Below are 21,072 nucleotides of genomic sequence, written 5' to 3' on the forward strand. Positions count from 1 at the left end.
ATATAATAATGGAGTAGTGAGTAGGAAATGTGTTGCTTCAAACAGTTGATCAAGATATATATTTAGCTGACTGAAAAGACTTAATGTGTCCAATTCATCAAAGCACTAGTTACTTTTTTATAGCAAAAATATGTTATATTGTTTTCCAGAAGAAACTTCAAGTAATCATGTAATGGCATCTCAGTTACACAATATTCGAATGAAATTAGAAGAGAAAAGACGGCGCATAGAGAGTGAGAAGCGGCGTATGGAACTGGTAATGAGTAAGCAGCGACAGAAGGTTGGGAAGGCTGCATTCCTACAGGCTGTTACAAAGGTAGGTTATTTAATTTTATATTAATTATTGTCTGTTGCGGTAAAATGGTTTTCATAAAGCTGCATGCTTCACAGAATTGCTGCCGTTAGGATAATATAATTTTGTTTCCTGCTCCATGATTAGGAAAAGTGCTGCAGTGTATATCAAAGTAAAACCAACATTTTCAAGCAATCACTTCAGTATTGTTTAATATTAGTGCACAGTATAAAAGTATAATAAAAACTAGTAAAACAGAAAAAACCAAAAAAATAACAGGAAAAAAATAATCATAATCAAACTCATTAAGAAAAACAATAAATTCCTGTGATACCATTTTTCTAAATGCTTTTGATTGAAAATTACTGTTAAAATATATCTTATTTCTTATTAATGTGCTTTTCCTTTGTTTCATATTCTTTTGTTCGAAGCTTGGAAAGAAAATGAAATGTTGACTAAATTAATAATCCAGTAATACTTCATATTTTATGATATTTCTTATTTTAAATAGTTTTTTATCTGGTGTTGGTTAATTTCTGGAGCATGTGTACACAGGTTAGCAGATCCATTAAAAGGAAAAGTCATTTGAGTTTATTGTTTCTTAAATGAAGGAAGTCACAACTACTGTTATTCCTTTATTTATCTGCTTATAAACAATAATTTTTTTTCACTGTTTCTTTTTGGTGCTGGTTCTGTTTTGCTTCATTTGATTTTTCCTTATGTAATATGTTTGTAAAAATTTGGACCTTCATATATAGGTATAGAGAACGAAGAATGGCTGATCGTGGAAATAAAGTGTTTCTTGCCCATATATTGAAATAAACATTATTCTTTTAAATGTAAATTGTACAAGGCAAAACTTCAAAATTGTCAGTTTCTAAGTTGCACCTCCTACAAGCTCATTTGGGCGTGTACCTTAAAACTCTTCAATTTCAAGACAATTAGTTAACACTAAGGCCACTGCTCATTAAATTAAAGTGTTATCCTCACCAGATCTTAGGGTCACTAGTAAACCTGGAGAATATAAATTTGATGTAGAAATGTCCTTTGTATATATCCTACATAGTTTCAGATACGTAGGGATTTTTCGAGTGATAACTCATGACATGCTTTCAGGGCAAGAACACGCTTGTAAAAACTCCAGATTCAGATTCTGGAAAGGATTCAAATGGAGACATGGTAGAAAATGTGGCTAAACCCCAGAGACCTTACTCATTGCAGGTATGGGTGTAATTTTTCACTGGCACCTCTAGTCTCAATTGTGCATCTAATATAAGGCTTTTAGTTCATGGTGTTGATTCTGTGGAACAGACACCCCTCTCAGCACTGTCTGACACTTTTTCCTTTTATTTGTGCTAACACCTCTTTACATGCCACTCATACCCAGAACCTAATTACCTTCTTAACATTTCTGGCCGTTATTCTGTTGCTTGTAGTAACACCACTAACATGACTAACACAATGTTAATTCCAAATCTTTACAAATCAACATTTTAATAACATGTTTAAGTTAGGCAATTATTTAGTTAAACTGTCTATTTGTTTTAAATGTGGCAGTTTGCTTTTCACAGATTTAATTTTTTGTCTGATTTCATTTAATTTTGTTTCCTAGTTTCTTAGTTGCAGCAGATGTTAATGTAGGTGAACTAGTCATTGTGTCTAATGAAATGTTATTTGTTAAATAATAGCAGTATGTATTTCTCCTTTCCTTCATCAGGAGATATCAGAAGATGTTAATTCTGTTGAACATAAGTGGTTAGACAATACAGCACCATACATAGAAGAAAGGAAGACTCCTGATATTGAAAATATGGATATGGAGCAGTATCAGCAGTCTATTGCACAGTAAGTTCTCTTAATCTGAAAGTTTGAACTCACTTTATTGGTAGGTCTCATACTCATTTGTGTGATCAATCTTAGCTCTCACCTCATTCATTAATGCATTCTACAGAATACACCAGCTAAGACAAGCCAGCCTGAATGTATCCAGAATGAGTAAATATCAAGGAGTGGTTTTTGTTAAGTTACAGCAGGCAGTGTGGCAAAGTTAGACATTTCAAGTAATTTTTAATGTTTAGAGCTGCCAAATTGACATACCGAACACCCTCTCTATCATTTTATGTGCTTCTTCTATCTGTGGACTGAACGAGATGGTGCAGTTGTTAGCATACTGGACTCGCATTCAGAAGGATGACGATGCAAAACTGCGTCTGACTATCTTGATTTATTTTTTTCTGTGATTTCCCTAAATTGCTTCAGGCAAATGCCAGGATGGTTCCTTTAAAAGGGCAATGCCCATTTCCTTCCTGATACTTCCCTAATCCGAACTTGTGCTCAGTCTCTAATTACCTCGTTGTTGATGGGGTGTTAAACACTAATCTCTTCCTCATTTATGGAATGTGATGAGTACTAACAAAATTACAATGCTGCAAACCATTATCCTGCCATTATGAGAAGAAATCTCACAGACCTCTGTCTCACTGTACCAAATTTAATCAGACATACAACTCAGATAAGGTCTCTGTTGTTATTGTTATTATTATTATTATTATTATTATTATTATTATGGCTGTCATATCACTGTCCCAAAATGATGACTGTGAGCAGTGATTCATGCTATAAAGCAATCCTAGATGGACATTGCAGCGTATTGAATTTCATCTGGACTGGACACACTGCAGACATGTGCAGTTTGTCATTTCATGTTTACGGGAGTTGTTGATTTGTTTGTTTTTAGTTTTCGTTACAGATAAAAGTTCAGTGATGTTAAGCATTGTGAACATGCAGGTCAGTTTGTGTTTCCCAAATAACCAATCAGTGATCTCCAAATGTCCTGAAAAGAAGGTCCATAAGTAATATGTGCAGAACAGATGAGACATCCATCATATTCCCCCCAGCTGGCCTGCATCTCTTATGTTGAGTTCATGCTCTGCCACTGTGGGGCCCTACAACTTGCAGCAATATTTCATTTTCTATGCTGCAAGTCTAGCTTACTATTCTTTTCTCCCCTCTGACTTTCCATTAGATAGCCTTCTTGGTGCCAGTAGTGCATGGATGTGGTTTGTGATTTTGGAGCCAGCTGTTGTGGCCGAGCGATTCTGGCACTTCAGTCCAGAACTGCGCTGCTGCTATGGTCGCAGGTTCAAATCCTGTGTTGGGCATGGATGTGTGTGATGTCCTTAGGTTAGTTAGGTTTAAGTAGTTCTAAGTCTAGGAGACTGATGACTTCAGATGTTAAGTCCCATAGTGCTTAGGGTCATTTGAATTTGTGATTTTGGACATTAGTTTTCTTTCCTGCTGGCATTGTAAAACTTTTCATTCTTAACTATATGGTCCCCTTGTTGTTTTTGGCCTGCCATCTCTCTTCCAAATTATGCATAAGTGTGTCACGCAGGGAAGGTCGCCCAATGTGGCATATATTCCACATTTTCTTCCTTTCTTTGTTTGTGCCCTTTTTCTTGCAAAGATTCTACAACCTAAATGCATCACAGAAGGCATTCCATTGTGGAGGGGAGTGGGTGAAAGGACATCAAGTAACTGTACAGTGTTATTCCCCTGACCAGGCAGATTGTGCGCTGTTGGTGCCTGAGCTGCAAACTCCCCTTGCATGTCAAGGAATATTTGCCCATTGTGACTGGGGAATGGGGACTCCAGGCAACTCTGGTGGCCAGGTAACCTTTGGTGTGGCTCTCATGGAAAGAAACCTCGTTTGGAGCAGGTGGCACCATTGCAGAAGTCTCGTGCATGAGGTAAGAATGTTTATAATGCAGAGAGATATGATCCCTCAATGTTTTCTTCTCTGGCTACTCCATCTAAAGGCTATAGGTCTCAGAGACATAGTGAGGAATACTTCCCCCAATACTTAGTTTGCACTAAGCCCAACAGGGATTGCTTTTAGGTTACAAAACCACTGTTCTTTGTTCAGCATCTCTAGGACAAGTTTGGGTAAGTAGCAGTGCTTTCAAAAACGAAAAGTGAGTCCATACTGATTAAGGAAGGGATTGTGGATGTCAGTGACCCTGTGCCCTGTCTGGATCAGCTGCAGGAAGCACCTTCCTCCTGTTCACTGGACTCCACTATTTTCCAATGAGAAAAGAAATTCTAAGAATAAAAGACTGTTAACTGACTCATGCATCAAAAGTACAAGAAGAAATATGGTCGTCTACATCCTACACATGTGACGATAGTGTAGACTATGGCTTTGACAATGTCATCCTTTGTGCCTTCTTCGTCAGACCCTTGGGTCACTCAATTATACCTGCTCCCCTGGTGGTTGGGAGCCCTCCTCTTAATGCTTGCCTCACTAAGCGAGGTGGCGCAGTGGTTAGCACACTGGTCTTGCATCAGGAGGATGAAGGTTCAAACCCACATCTGCCCACCCTGATTTAGGTTCTCCCTTATTTCCCCAAATCACTTCAGGTAAATGCTGGGATGGTTGCTGTGAAAGAACAAAACCAACTTCCTTTCCCATCCTTCCCTAATCTGACAGGACCAATGACCTCTCTGTTTGGTCCTCTCCTCCCAACCAACCAACCAACCAACACCCCATTTGAGAGTGTGTACTCCCTACCACTTTGGATGACGGTCCCCAACCCCCAGTTAACGTCTTCTTCCAGCACCTCATACCAGGAAGGGGTCCCCTCGGATGCTCCCTTCCCAGGACTCTGCTAACCTGCCCCAAGATAACAGCCAGTTGCTGAAGCAGACACTGGTTGCGGGTTGTAAGATTTTATGTTCCTCCTCTGTCCCAGAATATGGGACAGACAAGCACTTGTAAAGGCAAAATCATCTAATGATATGAAGGACAAGTAGTAGTCCTCCAAGAAGGAGCACATGGATCTTATTCTACTATTGATCTTTCCCCTTGCAGCCCAGGTCCTCTTCTCAGATTGTCCTGACCCTCCCTCGGCATCATTCGCCAGGGTGTCCATGCAGATGGTCTCTCTACAAAGCTGATTGGGATGATCCGCCACCCTTCACATCCTGCCACATGGAGTTACCGATGTGACTGTCCAGAGCACAACTGCAGCCATTCTATTGCTAGCTGATGTAGCAGTCCCCTGTACCTTATGACCCCTCCTCCCCCACCCCCTCTGAAGACAGTGTCTTTTTGCCACCTTAAATCACCGTGACCATTAGAGGTCGTAGATGGTCTTTCCAATGCAACAAGTGACATTAATCAATGCTGCACCTCACTGCCTTTAAACAGCGTCATTCCTCAGTCCACCGCCTCATGAAATGACAGATATAAGAATGCTGGGAACGGTATGTTTCTACCATTGGACCACATATCCCTCATTCATTGGTTTGGGCAAAGATGTTATGTCTCTGTGGACACCAGTCCCTCGAAGGTGTACGTGCTATCTCTCTGTGTTGTCTACATGGCCCTGAAATGCTGTCGCCAAACCTCTTGCTTTCCATTACACTTGAGCCTCTTTGTTTGAGAATTATCAGCCTGCATTTTGTGTCGTTAAACAGTGGGTAGAGTGACTTCGCTTACCATTTACTACATGTCACCTGGAGGCATATAGTGTTCCAGTCAGTGAGTGGGAATTTGTCAGTGCCCTCACCCCTCACCCTTTGCCCTGACACAACTCCATGGCTAGACTGCACACACAGCCAAATAATCAAACACTTATCACATCCTTGCCATATTCAACTGTATCTGGAGCAGCGAGGGTGAGTTCCTGACTCATCATTGGTGAGAGAGCCTGACTGACCCAGTACTGAAACTGGGTAAACACCCCTTTGAGATTGACAGCTATCTCCCAGTTAGCCTCACTAATGTTCTCTGCAAATTGCTCAAACGCATGGTGAGCCAACGGGTGTGTTGGTACCTTTAGTTTTGGGGATTTTTGCTTTATCCCAGGGCGGGTTTTGCCAAGGCCATTCTACTGCTGACAATTTGGCCTGCCTGGAGTCTGTAATCTGGTCAGCTTTCGCCTGGCATCAACATTTTTATCTATATCTTTTGCGACTTACAAAAGGCTTATGACATTACATGGTGTCATCACATTCTCGCTACCCTGCATCTCAAGGGCCCCTCTCCCAGTTTATATCTGGAACTTCTTGTCCCACTGTATTTTCCAGTTCAAAATTAGTTCTTCCACAGTACCCACCACCAACAAGAGAACAGGATCACACAGAGCTCTTTATTGAGCATGCCTCTTTCTGGTGGCGATCAAAGGTCTACCTGCAGCTGTGGGGTTAAAGTGTCACCGTTCTTGTGTGCTGAAACCTTTTGCGTCGACTATTGCTTCTTAACTGGGCGTGTTGCTGAGCACTGACTGCAGTTTGCCATATAAAAGGCACAGGCCTGGACTCTCACCCATGGCTTCCAGTTTGTGCCACCAAGACATGTATCACGCACTATTGTCCCTGTCATACCTTCCATCCAGAACCAGAACTCTACCTCAGTGACCAAGTGCTCAATGTGGTAGAGTCTTATCACTTACAGGGATTGTACTTTGATACCCAGTTGACATGGCTTCCTCATCTTCAACAGCATTAAGCAATTGTGCTGGTCTCACCTTAGTGCTCTTCACTGTCTCAGTAACACCAGCTGGGTTGCAGACCACTCTAAACTTCTGTGATGCTACAAAGCTCAGATCCTGTCACATCGTGATTATGGTAGCTTGGTGCATGGCTCAGAATCACCTTCAATGTTGCGGATGAAGGACACAGTACACCATTGTGGAGTCCAACTTGCAACAGGTGCCTCTTGAATTAACCCTGTGAAGAGCCTATTTGCGGAGGCTGGGCCCCGTCCTCTACAAATCGGGTGCCACATTTTTAATTCTTCTTCTTCTTCTTCTTCTTCTTCTTCTTTGACATCTATTGTTTGTTTATTGTCTCATCATCAATGTTTGTTTTCTTTTCTGAGATTTTATCAACTTATCTGTGTAGTTATGAATATAATAGAGGGAAACATTCCACGTGGGAAAAATATATCTAAAAACACAGATGATGTGACTTACCGAACAAAAGAGCTGGCAGGTCGATAGACACACAAACAAACACAAACATACACACGAAATTCAAGCTTTCGCAACAAACTGTTGCCTCATCAGGAAAGAGGGAAGGAGAGGGAAAGACGAAAGGATGTGTGTTTTAAGGGAGAGGGTAAGGAGTCATTCCAATCCCGGGAGCGGAAAGACTTACCTTAGGGGGGAAAAAAAGGACAGGTACACACACACACACACACACACACACACACACACACACACACACACACACACACATCCATCCGCACCTACACAGACACAAGCAGACAGATATCTGTCTGCTTGTGTCTGTGTAGGTGCGGATGGATGTGTGTGTGTGTGTGTGTGTGTGTGTGTACCTGTCCTTTTTTTTCCCCCCTAAGGTAAGTCTTTCCGCTCCCGGGATTGGAATGAGTCGTTACCCTCTACCTTAAAACCCACATCCTTTCGTCTTTCCCTCTCCTTCTCTCTTTCCTGATGAGGCAACAGTTTGTTACGAAAGCTTTAATTTCGTGTGTATGTTTGTGTTTGTTTGTTTGTGTGTCTATCGACCTGCCAGCGCTTTCGTTCGATAAATCACATCATCTGTGTTTTTAGATATATCTGTGTAGTTACATTTTTTGTTGTAATTGAGGGTGTGAAAGCCACAGTCAGATGCAGAGGGTGTTTCTCCAGTCACTTAACAAGTCTTGGAGCAGCCTCCAGCTGCTTTCTGGGTGGGTCAACTCATCCACCTTTACACTTTTATCTCACTCTCACCTCTTCCTGCTTCTGTCTTATGGTTTTCTTGATTCTCAGATATAGTCAGGTTCAGTGGGATTTGACTTTTGTGTCATTCGTCTCTGGTAACTATTCTCAGCTTGATGCGAAATTGAGGAACTGTCAACAGTGTAGTTTAAACATTTTAACCTCACCAGTACGTACATCATCTGTCAGTTGATGCCTTATGAAATGCCTTATATCCACTGGAATATGTACCAATAACTGCACAAGTATGTCTGTAAGGAACTGTAGATATTTATGGTTATTTAGATTTGCCCATGGTTGGTAAATAGTGCTTCATGCGTAAACAGTATGTTACATAGAAGCACAGTCTCACATTGTAGTTTTTGTAGAAGCCTTTTGGAGAACCGTAACAGATTTTGAAAGTCGTTGATGAAGCAAAATGCTAAAAAAAGGAATGATTTGGAAGTGGTATTGCAGAACAGTCATGTGGCTAAGCCCTCTCACATAGTCAAGCTGCCTCATAGTGACATGTGGGTTGTTTGTTACCATTGCTAAAATTTTACTTGAATATCTCTTATCAGTTGCTATTATTTTGCTTTGCAATTTTTTTTCTTGACATTTCCAGTTTCTTGAATTTTTTTTTTTAAACCTTTTAACGATCTTGACACTTTACAGCATACAACTGCACTGTCACTCTAACTTGGCAATGTTTGCCATAAGCAAGAACCACATTCACGTCTCCCAAGTGTTGTATACATTGTGTAAGTCTATATAGCTCCGATCACGGAAACAGCACAGACTGTTGGGCTTAAAGTGCACATGTAAACACATGAACTGCACCTCAGTTACGTGTTTGTTTGCATTTGATACATTAGGTCGAATGTTTGGGGAACTTTTTTTCCAAATGGCAGGACAGTGAGTTGTGACATTTCTATCTTATTACTGTTCAATCAAGATGAAAGATAGGAGCATTGGCACTTTTTATTTCCTTAAAAATAATTGAAGTGTTAAAAAAGTGCTCTGTTAGTAAAAAAGAATAAATCAAGTAGTAGGGCACATTACAAATCCCCCCCTTTCTTCTGTTCTGTTCATGAATGGTGCATGGGAAGGCAGACTGTTAATAAGACCTGATTCTCCCCATTGTAGTCCTCTTGTGAGAGGCATGTTGAAGGAAGTAATATGTTGCTTCGCTTGTCTTGGAACTCAAGTGCAGGATTGTAGCATTTTCCACTGACTTTGGATGAGCATCGCCTTGAAATTCTCACATTTACTAGATGTACCCACTCTCTTTGGATATTCTGTATCTCCTTTATAAATGCTAACTGATAATGGTCACAGAGATTAACCAGCAATACTAAAGAAACAATCAAACATAGGTCTTGTAACCCATTTCCTTCATGAATGAATTAACCTCCTGAGTTGAGGCACATAAAAAAGACCGAAACCATTGTCAGCCTTGTGTATGTACCTACTGACAGCTCAGTACCTCATTTCTTCAAGTTCTTACCATTATCTCTTCACTTATTCATACCCCACAAAGGAATTTCCATTGTCATATTTAAATTTTCTAAAAAGTCTTCCAGTGAATCTTAGTTATGCTTCTGTTTTCCACCAGTTTTTGTTATGTGATCGATCCACTTACTTAGGTCGCTCCAGATGTTTGCTCCCAGACACTGTATGTTTGCTTATTATTCTGTTTGTAATCAAACAATAGTGGTTGTTTCTACTTAATTATGCACAATATAGTACATATATTTACATTAAGCATAACTGCTACATCTTGCACCAAGTGTTGATTCTCTGCAGGTCATTCTGTGTTTCACTGTGGGTTTATGATGTTCAGATGGACCTACAAACAACATGATTGACTAAAAACAGCCTTGCTTAGCTTGGGACATTGTTGACTGGTTTGTTGAGCTCTGTCTGGTAGGAAGTAGTGAATCCAATCACAACTGAAACTTATTCATTATTTCATGTGCTCAATGTAAATAATTTAGAAGTGAAGGAAACCACTGATTAAGAGATTCTTTTTGAAGAACACTGTTGACAAAATTCAGTGAACCAGCATTTGAAACTGACTGCAGAATGATTCTACTGTGGCCAACAAACATTTTGCATAATGATTATGAAGGTAGGAGAAATTAGGGCTCGTAGAGAGACATATAGACTGTCATTTTTGCCTCACACTATTTGCGAGTGGAACAGGAAAGGAAGTGAATAATAGTGGTGCAATATATCCTCCCTCGTGCACAATGTGATGGCTCCTGGAGTTATGTATGTAGATGTAGAACAGTAGAAGTGTCAAGGACTAGATTTCATGACGTGCATTATCGCATAATTTTTTAAAATGAATTTAAGTTGAATACTGCTTCATACAACGATATCTGTGCCATTATTCCTATTGTATGAAATGCTTGTTAAAAGCCACGGCTAATTTTTCTCAGGGTGTTATCACCAGAAATGTCATCCATATCCCAACATGAAGACATCCATCTTACTCACAATGGATTAAAAGTCTTTCTTTAATATTACACGATAATCCATTAAATGAATTGCTTAATTATTTTTTCAGTGGGGCTTGATGCTCCAGGATAGCTGCCTATATGCAATGGCAGTGTACACATTTGTAGATATTACTATTAATAAAAAAAAACTGTATCTCTGGCCTTATATAAATTGGAAAATATTAAAAGACACTGTTTTCAGTTTATTGAGATTATTGTTCTTAATACTTTTAGCATTATGTGACTGTTAAAAGAACTTTATGATTTTTGTCATCAGTGGCATCACTACAATAATGAGCCTACACAAAACGGCCAGGGCAACATTTAATTATTATCTAACTGAATCGTATGCAGTATAGGTACTCGCTACTAACGGAAACCCATATTACCAGATTTAATTGCATATATATTGAACAAAATGCTATTATTCTACAGATACTTGTATCAGTTACAGACTGTGAGCAATAAGCGTCTGTCAGCTAGAACATCAGAATTGGTAAGACAATGAAGCTGGTACTGGATGGAGGGATACAGGTGTCATGGGTTGTGAAGGAGCCATTGAATTCGAGCATGTTGTGCTCAGCAGCATATTTCGCCACTGGGTGATCAACTCTGTTCTTGGCCACAGTTTAGTTGTGGCCATTCATTCTGGTGGACAGCCAATTTGTGGTCATACACACATTAGATTCTGTACTGTGATTATGGCAGAACTGGTATGACATTGTTGTTTTCACAGGTGACCATGCCTCTGATTGAATACAATAAGCCTGTGACAGGGCCAGAGGAGGATCTGTTGGATGAGTAATTGGGGGATAATGCACCTGGGTCTTCCACAGGGATGTGATCCCTGTGGTAATGGGTTAGGAATGGGAGTGGCATAGGAATGGACCACAATGTTCTGTACATAAAGTAGGAGGTGGAAGACAGTCCTAGAAGGGGTGGAGACCATCAGGGGTAGGATGTCTCTTACTTCCAGGCATGATGATAGATAATTGAACATACACAGGGTGTCCCCAGGAGGAATTATAAATATTCAGAGATATGACAGAAACAGTCATTCAAATAAAAAACGTCTAGTAAACTTGGGCTCTAAAATGTGTAGCTCAAGACCTATAAGCACATCAGTTTTTCTCCGGTGATAGTTCTCAGATTTGCTCTTAAAGTAATTTACCACTGTGAAAAATGTTATAGTTCTTCAGTGTGGATAATGAAACATGTTACTTCTTTGTTTACTTGCAGCTTTTTTAAAAAATTGAGCCTACTGTGTAACATTGCTCAAATTACACTGGATACTGGAAGAGTTGAAAAAGATTATTTGTAAAATATTGTAAAAAATATCTGTCCAGTTTATGATTAGACAATTTACTAGGCACATAAAAGATACTGATAGCTGACAAACTCGCTTTTCCATCCTTTTTCCAGTGTGGAGAGCAAAGTGCAAATTTACATATTTAACATTCTTTCTTACCACTTTTGTCTTCTCATCATTAACATGGTTTTCATAATTTCTCTCTCTCTCTCTCTCTCTCTCTCTCTCTCTCTCTCTCACACACACACACACACACACACACACACACAAAATTATTATTATTATTACTATGTTTTCTGAAATCCTTCTATTTAGTAGAAAGAGATGTCAAGCACATATTATTTCATTTTGGGTTTGAAGTTAATTTTATCATCTAAATTCTCTACACTAGTGTGTGGATAATCAAAAGTTTTTAAAGGACATTAAATTTATGTTATACACAATTCTTTTTAGCTCTTACGATATTTATAGCCTTACTCATATGTTGTTTTAAAAACTTCTGTAACTCAGGAAACAGTTGTTCCTGGAAAAAATGTAAGCAAGAAGTAATTTCAATTTTGCCACATAATTATAATATCAGGAATATTTAAAAATGAGGAAAAATATTGTTTTAGGATGAATTCAAGTTTACATGAGCTCCAGGCTGATATACAAAGATTGGCATCACAGCAACACCAGATGCAGGATTTGGTGCAGCACCAGCAGCAACACCAGATGCAGGACTTGCTGCAGCACCAACACCAACAGCAACAGCAGCTGCACCAGCATCAACACCAACAACAACAACAGCAGCAGCAGCAACAGCAGCAGCAGCTCATGCAACATCACCATGGCCAATTCTTCCTTCATGAACAGCAGTTTCAAAATCTTTCACCTCTGCAGACACAATCGCAGTCACAACCACAGCCACAACGGCGCACTTGGGCACAACAAGTTCCTGTTTTGCCTCCAGAATTAGTGAGCTACCAGGAACCTCCCCAACGGCCTTTATGGACAGATACAACCAGGTTCTTTTTTTTTTTAATTTGCTTCTATAATTGAAACTATTCACTTTCAGATTTTAATATCTATTTTTTAAGATATATTTCATTCTGCAGGAGTTTATGCTGTTTTTTAGCAGTCAGTGGGGCTCCATGAGAGTTTGCAGATGTTCCAGTATTTTCAGTGGTTTTTCTAAAAGTACAGGCTGTGTAAATACCAATGTTCAAATTTAATCTATCATACACAAGAAGTTGGATGAAAAAGTCTAGTAAATGTTTTATTACATTTCTTTGTGTGTGTGTGTGTGTGTGTGTGTGTGTGTGTGTGTGTGTGTGTAGGGAATCTTCGTAGGAGGAGAAGTATAAGTTATTTCCTTCTTTGTAGTGTTTAACGACACCATAAGCAGTAGTTTGCGATGCTATGTATATTCCTTTCCTGAACACTTGTGACTCTGATACCACTGATGTATACATCTTTGTCGCAAGACAGGTAAACTACACTCCTGGAAATTGAAATAAGAACACCGTGAATTCATTGTCCCAGGAAGGGGAAACTTTATTGACACATTCCTGGGGTCAGATACATCACATGATCACACTGACAGAACCACAGGCACATAGACACAGGCAACAGAGCATGCACAATGTCGGCACTAGTACAGTGTATATCCACCTTTCGCAGCAATGCAGGCTGCTATTCTCCCATGGAGACGATCGTAGAGATGCTGGATATAGTCCTGTGGAACGGCTTGCCATGCCATTTCCACCTGGCGCCTCAGTTGGACCAGCGTTCGTGCCGGACGTGCAGACCGCGTGAGACGACGCTTCATCCAGTCCCAAACATGCTCAATGGGGGACAGATCCGGAGATCTTGCTGGCCAGGGTAGTTGACTTACACCTTCTAGAGCACGTTGGGTGGCACGGGATACATGCAGACGTGCATTGTCCTGTTGGAACAGCAAGTTCCCTTGCCGGTCTAGGAATGGTAGAACGATGGGTTCGATGACGGTTTGGATGTACCGTGCACTATTCAGTGTCCCCTCGACGATCACCAGTGGTGTACGGCCAGTGTAGGAGATCGCTCCCCACACCATGATGCCGGGTGTTGGCCCTGTGTGCCTCGGTCGTATGCAGTCCTGATTGTGGCGCTCACCTGCACGGCGCCAAACACGCATACGACCATCATTGGCGCCAAGGCAGAAGCAACTCTCATCGCTGAAGACGACACGTCTCCATTCGTCCCTCCATTCACGCCTGTCGCGACACCTCTGGAGGCGGGCTGCACGATGTTGGGGCGTGAGCGGAAGACGGCCTAACGGTGTGCGGGACCGTAGCCCAGCTTCATGGAGACGGTTGCGAATGGTCCTCGCCGATACCCCAGGAGCAACAGTGTCCCTAATTTGCTGGGAAGTGGCGGTGCGGTCCCCTACGGCACTGCGTAGGATCCTACGGTCTTGGCGTGCATCCGTGCGTCGCTGTGGTCCGGTCCCAGGTCGACGGGCACGTGCACCTTCCGCCGACCACTGGCGACAACATCGATGTACTGTGGAGACCTCACGCCCCACGTGTTGAGCAATTCGGCGGTACGTCCACCCGGCCTCCTGCATGCCCACTATACGCCCTCGCTCAAAGTCCGTCAACTGCACATACGGTTCACGTCCACGCTGTCGCGGCATGCTACCAGTGTTAAAGACTGCGATGGAGCTCTGTATGCCACGGCAAACTGGGTGACACTGACGGCGGCGGTGCACAAATGCTGCGCAGCTAGCGCCATTCGACGGCCAACACCGCGGTTCCTGGTGTGTCCGCTGTGCCGTGCGTGTGATCATTGCTTGTACAGCCCTCTCGCAGTGTCCGGAGCAAGTATGGTGGGTCTGACACATCGGTGTCAATGTGTTCTGTTTTCCATTTCCAGGAGTGTATTATGAATGTGCATATGACTCATTCTCATCAAGATGTCATAATAAAAATAACTCTGGCAGCCATCTTTTAGCTTTAGTGAACCACAGTGATAGAACAAGAATTAAGGATGAATTTTTTGTTAATCCTGTTCCAGATTTCAAAGAAAGTGTTAAACAAGACAGTGAAATAACTTTCTGTATCTCACAGTTGTCGAACTGCAATTATGTGGCTAAATTTCTTGATAAATGCTAGCAATCTCATGCCAGTTGGCATTTTCTTACCCTGATACAAATGTTTCCTTTCATGTTTTTAAATGTTCATCAAAAAAGATGTACACTTTAAGAGCAAATCTGCTACAGCATACACACATGGCTAATGATGCAACTGATGTTATATAAAATGTGTTAAAAGTAGTGGTGTTACTAACCATCACTGAAATTAAGAATTTTAGACATACAGTGATAATCTTACAAAGTTTGTTCCTTCCATGTAAGCAATTCCCACCTGATGTTTTTGCACATGCTTCCTGCTTCTTGTTGTTCTATTAAATTTCCTTGTGCTCCATGGTGCTAACTGCATTTCCTGTCACATAGGTACTTTTTTTATCCAGCAAGCAATCTGATTTAATGTTACATATAATCATATTTTACCAAAAATTGAATGTCACCACTATTAATATTTTTTACGAAACTAAATAATGTAATATAATGTCTATCAGGAGACTTTACCTCGTAATATTTGTGAGAGATGTTCCACGTGAATAGTATTTTTCAAAGTGCTTCAGAAGAAATTATTGTTTTCCATTTGAATTAACAAATCAGCTTTCTTGGACAAAGGTACATGTGCAGATGGCAAAAGAAGGAAGCAAAAGAAAATGATATGTCATATTCAACAAAGCAGGTGTTATAAAGGTGATTAGATATTTAAGCAAATTGTAATAGGAATGTGATAGATTATGCTCAGTCGAACAAAACAATTTTTCAGTTTCTTTTAATGGATTTGAGAGAGTGTGATGAAACCATTAAGAAAGAAAAATATTAATACAGAAATTTATGTTGGATGGATACCTTATTTTATCAGTCAAGATTGCAAACAAAACATTAACTAATGGCAACAAGCCAACTGAGTAAGCATTGAAAGATGTCATTCAAACTTGTGTAGTTCAAGACATGAATAAGAACACAAATACCTCATTCTGAAAATAATTATATTTGGGAAGTAATGACAAATGAGACAGGGAGAGCTAGTTATGAAGAATTGAACCATGACTGGAGGTCAATGATGTTTCAATTGAGATGGTTAAAACTGGAGGCAAACAGATATAATAGGAACTTGCAGAATGTGGGGTCTGGTCTTCATGAGACGCAAGAAAACGTGACATCAAATAAGACCCATCAGCCCCCTGTCCATAATGTAAAAGATATTCATTAAAATATTGTCAGGTGCACAGAAACTACACTGGATCGCAAAGGAACAAGTTGACTTTAGAAGTGGATATAGTGCAAATGACTATTTGCAGCTTGTGAATGCATTACAGATCAGAGTAATGAATATGAATTGTTGTTTCATCTGGTATTCCTAGATTTTGATAACACTATTGATGTTACTTTAATGATACTTGTACTTACAACCTTGAGAAACAAATGATTCATTTGACATATGTTAATATGATGAAGATTTCATTTGCCAAGTTCCAATAAACATCACCAGAATGCTGAGTAATTCACACTTGAAAGAGGGATAGTGCAAGGAGATGCCATATCCAAAAACCATACTCATTAGTCCTAGATGAAGTTTCCACATACCTAAAGTGGTGAAATAATAAATATATATTGATGGGACATACCTGAACCACTGTAGTTTTTCTGATGAAAGTGCAGATAACCTTCAACAACAAATGGAAGAACTTAAAAAAGCAGGTTTGGAAATTGGCTTGCAAATTAATTTGATAAGACCAAAACAATATAAGATGTGTGTAAAGCGCAGGGTTTGGGTACAAAGAAAAGAGAAGTATTCCAAGAACAAGGAAGTTTTCAGTTAGATGTGTGTTTCCTTAATGAAACAAAGGTGTAAAGGGGAAGGAAAAGGGAAAATGAGCATATTACTTTCATTTTTACAGTGATGTTAGAAACAAGGAAAAAGCCAAGAGAGGGCTTTCAATAGCTGTCCATTAGAAGCTCAGAAGAGATATCAAATACTGGGAGGAAATTGATGATAGGATAAAGACTGTAAAGAGCTCAAAATATGGCCACAAAGTTACCATTATCAGGACTTATGCGTGTACAAATGACATTGAAACCAAAGTAAAAGATGAGGACCATGAAAAACTAGCTGAGTACCTGCCTGGGTATGTACTCCTTCCCATCTTCTGCAAGTCCATTTCTCCCAGAATCTGCCTCCCTCTCTATGCCCATCTGCTCCTTACCCCTTCTCTGCCCATCTGCCCCTCTCCTATTCTCTTTCTGCCCATCTGCCTCCCTCCACCCCACCCCTCCTCTCCCTCCCTCCCTCCCCTCCTCTCCCTCCCCTCCTCTCCCTCCCTCCCCTCTTCTCCCTCCCTCCCCTCTTCTCCCTCACTCCCCTCTTCTCCCTCCCTCCCCTCTTCTCCCTCACTCCCCTCTTCTCCCTCACTCCCCTCTTCTCCCTCACTCCCCTCTTCTCCCTCACTCCCCTCTTCTCCCTCACTCCCCTCTTCTCCCTCACTCCCCTCTTCTCCCTCACTCCCCTCTTCTCCCTCACTCCCCTCTTCTCCCTCACTCCCCTCTTCTCCCTCACTCCCCTCTTCTCCCTCACTCCCCTCTTCTCCCTCACTCCCCTCTTCTCCCTCACTCCCCTCTTCTCCCTCACTCCCCTCTTCTCCCTCACTCCCCTCTTCTCCCTCACTCCCCTCTTCTCCCTCACTCCCCTCTTCTCCCTCACTCCCCTCTTCTCCCTCACTCCCCTCTTCTCCCTCACTCCCCTCTTCTCCCTCACTCCCCTCTTCTCCCTCACTCCCCTCTTCTCCCTCACTCCCCTCTTCTCCCTCACTCCCCTCTTCTCCCTCACTCCCCTCTTCTCCCTCACTCCCCTCTTCTCCCTCACTCCCCTCTTCCCCCTCACTCCCCTCTTCCCCCTCACTCCCCTCTTCCCCCTCACTCCCCTCTTCCCCCTCACTCCCCTCTTCCCCCTCACTCCCCTCTTCCCCCTCACTCCCCTCTTCCCCCTCACTCCCCTCTTCCCCCTCACTCCCCTCTTCCCCCTCACTCCCCTCTTCTCCCTCCCTCTCCTCCCTACCCTCTCCTCCCTACCCTTCTCTCCCTCCAACCCCTCCTCTCCTTCCCTCCCTTCCTCCCTCCCTCCAACCCCTCCTCTCCTTTCCTCCCTCCCTCCCTCCCTCCAACCCCTCCTCTCCTTTCCTCCCTCCCTCCCTCCCTCCAACCCCTCCTCTCCTTCCCTCCCTCCAACCCCTCCTCTCCTTCCCTCCCTCCAAACCCTCCCTCCCTCCCTCCAACCCCTCCTCACCTTCCCTACCTCCAAACCCTCCCTCCCTCCAAACCCTCCCTCCCTCCAAACCCTCCCTCCCTCCAAACCCTCCCTCCCTCCAAACCCTCCCTCCCTCCAAACCCTCCCTCCCTCCAAACCCTCCCTCCCTCCAAACCCTCCCTCCCTCCAACCCCTCCCTCCCTCCAAACCCTCCCTCCCTCCCTCCAACCCCTCCCTCCCTCCCTCCAACCCCTCCCTCCCTCCCTCCAACCCCTCCCTCCCTCCCTCCCTCCAACCCCTCCCCTCCCTCCAACCCCCTCCCCTCCTCTCCATCATCTCCCTCCCCTCCTCTCCATCATCTCCCTCCCCTCCTCTCCATCATCTCCCTCCCCTCCTCTCCTCTCCCTCCCCTCCTCTCCTCTCCCTCCCCTCCTCTGCCCGCCTACTCGTCACGGCCCCCACTCCCTCCCTTCCTCCCTTCTGCCTGTCTGTGGAGAAAAAAGAAAACATAGTGTTAACTGCTCATTATTGAGGTGGCCTGTTGGTTTAAGTTTCTAAAGGTACTCAGCTTTCTTAGAAGGTTTGAAACAGCAGCAATAAGATTCATTAATATATCATTGTCAAGGAATTTCGAAGTGGATAAGGCTTGAAAGTTGTTACGTTGCAGTAAAACACCATTTTATTAATTCACAGGTATCAGCAACCTGCACCAATTCACCTTCAGCAGCAGCTTCCAACGTACCCTGCACCGCAACTTCTTGGGAATATAGGAGGTGGTTTTGTACTACATGAAACAAAACATAGTATGGGACATGTTACAGCATATGATGGAGGTGGTGATAGCAGGTACCACAATGGTGAACAAGGATATCATCTACATGGTTTGTAGGAGCTTTCTTACGTTATTTTAGTTTACCAAGCTTTGAAGTTTTTGTATACAACTGTCACCAAAGTGATTTAGTTTCACTAGTGTCTTTCATTTTGTTTGTCTGTGAAAAGGGTTTGCAAGTATAATATTTCAATTGCTGAGAAACACACAGTGTTCAGTATTCATTTGCTGTTTCATTTCTTGTTGGTACCAGACAGTTTGTGATGGTAATTTCTTATAATGTTCATTAATCTAGTTATGGTTAATCATATTTGTAGATTTTTTTGAAATTACAATTTGTTCGTTTTGTATTTTGTGAGCGCACTCAGAGGGATGGGGGTCGTAGGGGGTGGACGGGTGGGTGGGTGGGTGTGGGGCAGCAGGACTGTATTAAAATTTGAATGGCTGCCTGTATGAAGATGTCACAAATTTTTTATGGGAACTGAGGTTTTATTGAGACCTGCAAAACCATTAGGCTTCAGTGCCTCTAAAATGTGTGGTAAAATCTATTGTAGTTTTTGTATCCCACCTGAGAGGCGGCGCTTGGGTAAGGAACAGGAAAAGGAAAAGGTACTAATCTCTCGGTACTGCAGATACATTTAAAGCACCTTTACTAGTGGATGAACATATGCAAACATATTACATAACTTGCAAGGTGGTGCGAAGTTGAAGCACATTGTCCTGGGTGGCTGCACCTGATCAAATGGGCTGATGCAGTCGCGGAGCTCGTCGAGCTGCACAGCACCAGCTAGAGGGCGCTGCCGTCGGTGTCTCATGGTAGTGCCAACCTTTGAAACTATGTGGCATCGATATCACAGTAGTGGTTTGACGGTTGTTAAATGTCTTCTAATACTAGAAGTGAGCAAAGTTAGTTCATTTATGACTCTCACTATTGGAAAGTGGTTATGATTTTACAAAATAGATAAAATTATTTTTATTGCTTGATGTAAGAATGATGTTCTGCTTTATTCTTTGTAAAGAAAGCTTCAAATGCCGAGTAAATTTTCTAGGTATGTAATGACGTTTCCAATCATTAGATGCCCAAAAGTGTAGTATTTTGTGCTGCAAAACCATTTTAAGATATACAATCAATGATTTTAATATTGGTTGTGAGAGTAGATAGAACTGAATCACAAAAAAATATACCAATTTCAATCTACATCTATCTACATCTACATCCATACTCCGCAAGCCACCTCACGGTGTGTGGCGGAGGGTACCCTGAGTACCTCTATCGGTTCTCCCTTCTATTCCAGTCTCGTATCGTTCGTGGAAAGAAGGATTGTCAGTATGCTTCTGTGTGGGCTCTAATCTCTCTAATTTTATCCTCATGGTCTCTTCGCGAGATATACGTAGGAGGGAGCAATATACTGCTTGACTCTTCGGTGAAGGTATGTTCTCGAAACTTTAACAAAAGCCCGTACCGAGCTACTGAGCGTCTCTCCCGCAGAGTCTTCCACTGGAGTTTATCTATCATCTCCATAACGCTTTCGCGATTACTAAATGATCCTGTAACGAAGTGCGCTGCTCTCCGTTGGATCTTCTCTCTCTCTTCTATCAAGCCTATCTGGTATGGATCCCACACTGCTGAGCGGTATTCAAGCAGTGAGCGAACAAGCGTACTGTAACCTACTTCCTTTGTTTTCGGATTACATTTCCTTAGGATTCTTCCAATGACTCTGTCTGGCATCTGCTTTACCGACGATCAACTTTATATGATCATTCCATTGTAAATCACTCCTAATGCGTACTCCCAGATAATTTATGGAATTAACTGCTTCCAGTTGCTGACCTGCTATTTTGTAGCTAAATGATAAGGGATCTATCTTTCTATGTATTCGCAGCACATTACACTTGTCTACATTGAGATTCAATTGCCATTCCCTGCACCATGCGTCAATTCGCTGCAGATCCCCTTGCATTTCAGTACAATTTTCCATTGTTACAACCTCTCGATACACCACAGCATCATCTGCAAAAAGCCTCAGTGAACTTCCAATGTCATCCACAAGGTCATTTATGTATATTGTGAATAGCAACGGTCCT

General features: G+C 42.0%; 1 protein-coding gene across 2 annotated transcripts in view; it reads left to right on the forward strand.

The window, feature by feature from the left end:
* The window catches only part of LOC126236743 (patronin), a 438,638-nt gene that overhangs the window by 313,538 nt on the left and 104,028 nt on the right, over positions 1-21,072 (forward strand). For both annotated transcript variants that reach the window (XM_049946276.1, XM_049946277.1), the window contains 5 exons: positions 150-316; positions 1,409-1,513; positions 2,010-2,137; positions 12,429-12,821; positions 18,852-19,039. In XM_049946276.1, the coding sequence (XP_049802233.1) occupies positions 150-316; positions 1,409-1,513; positions 2,010-2,137; positions 12,429-12,821; positions 18,852-19,039 (981 nt within the window). The remainder of the gene's footprint in view (positions 1-149; positions 317-1,408; positions 1,514-2,009; positions 2,138-12,428; positions 12,822-18,851; positions 19,040-21,072) is intronic.

This window comes from Schistocerca nitens, chromosome 2 (genome assembly GCF_023898315.1).
Source record: "Schistocerca nitens isolate TAMUIC-IGC-003100 chromosome 2, iqSchNite1.1, whole genome shotgun sequence".
In the NCBI taxonomy this organism is placed as follows: domain Eukaryota; kingdom Metazoa; phylum Arthropoda; class Insecta; order Orthoptera; family Acrididae; genus Schistocerca; species Schistocerca nitens.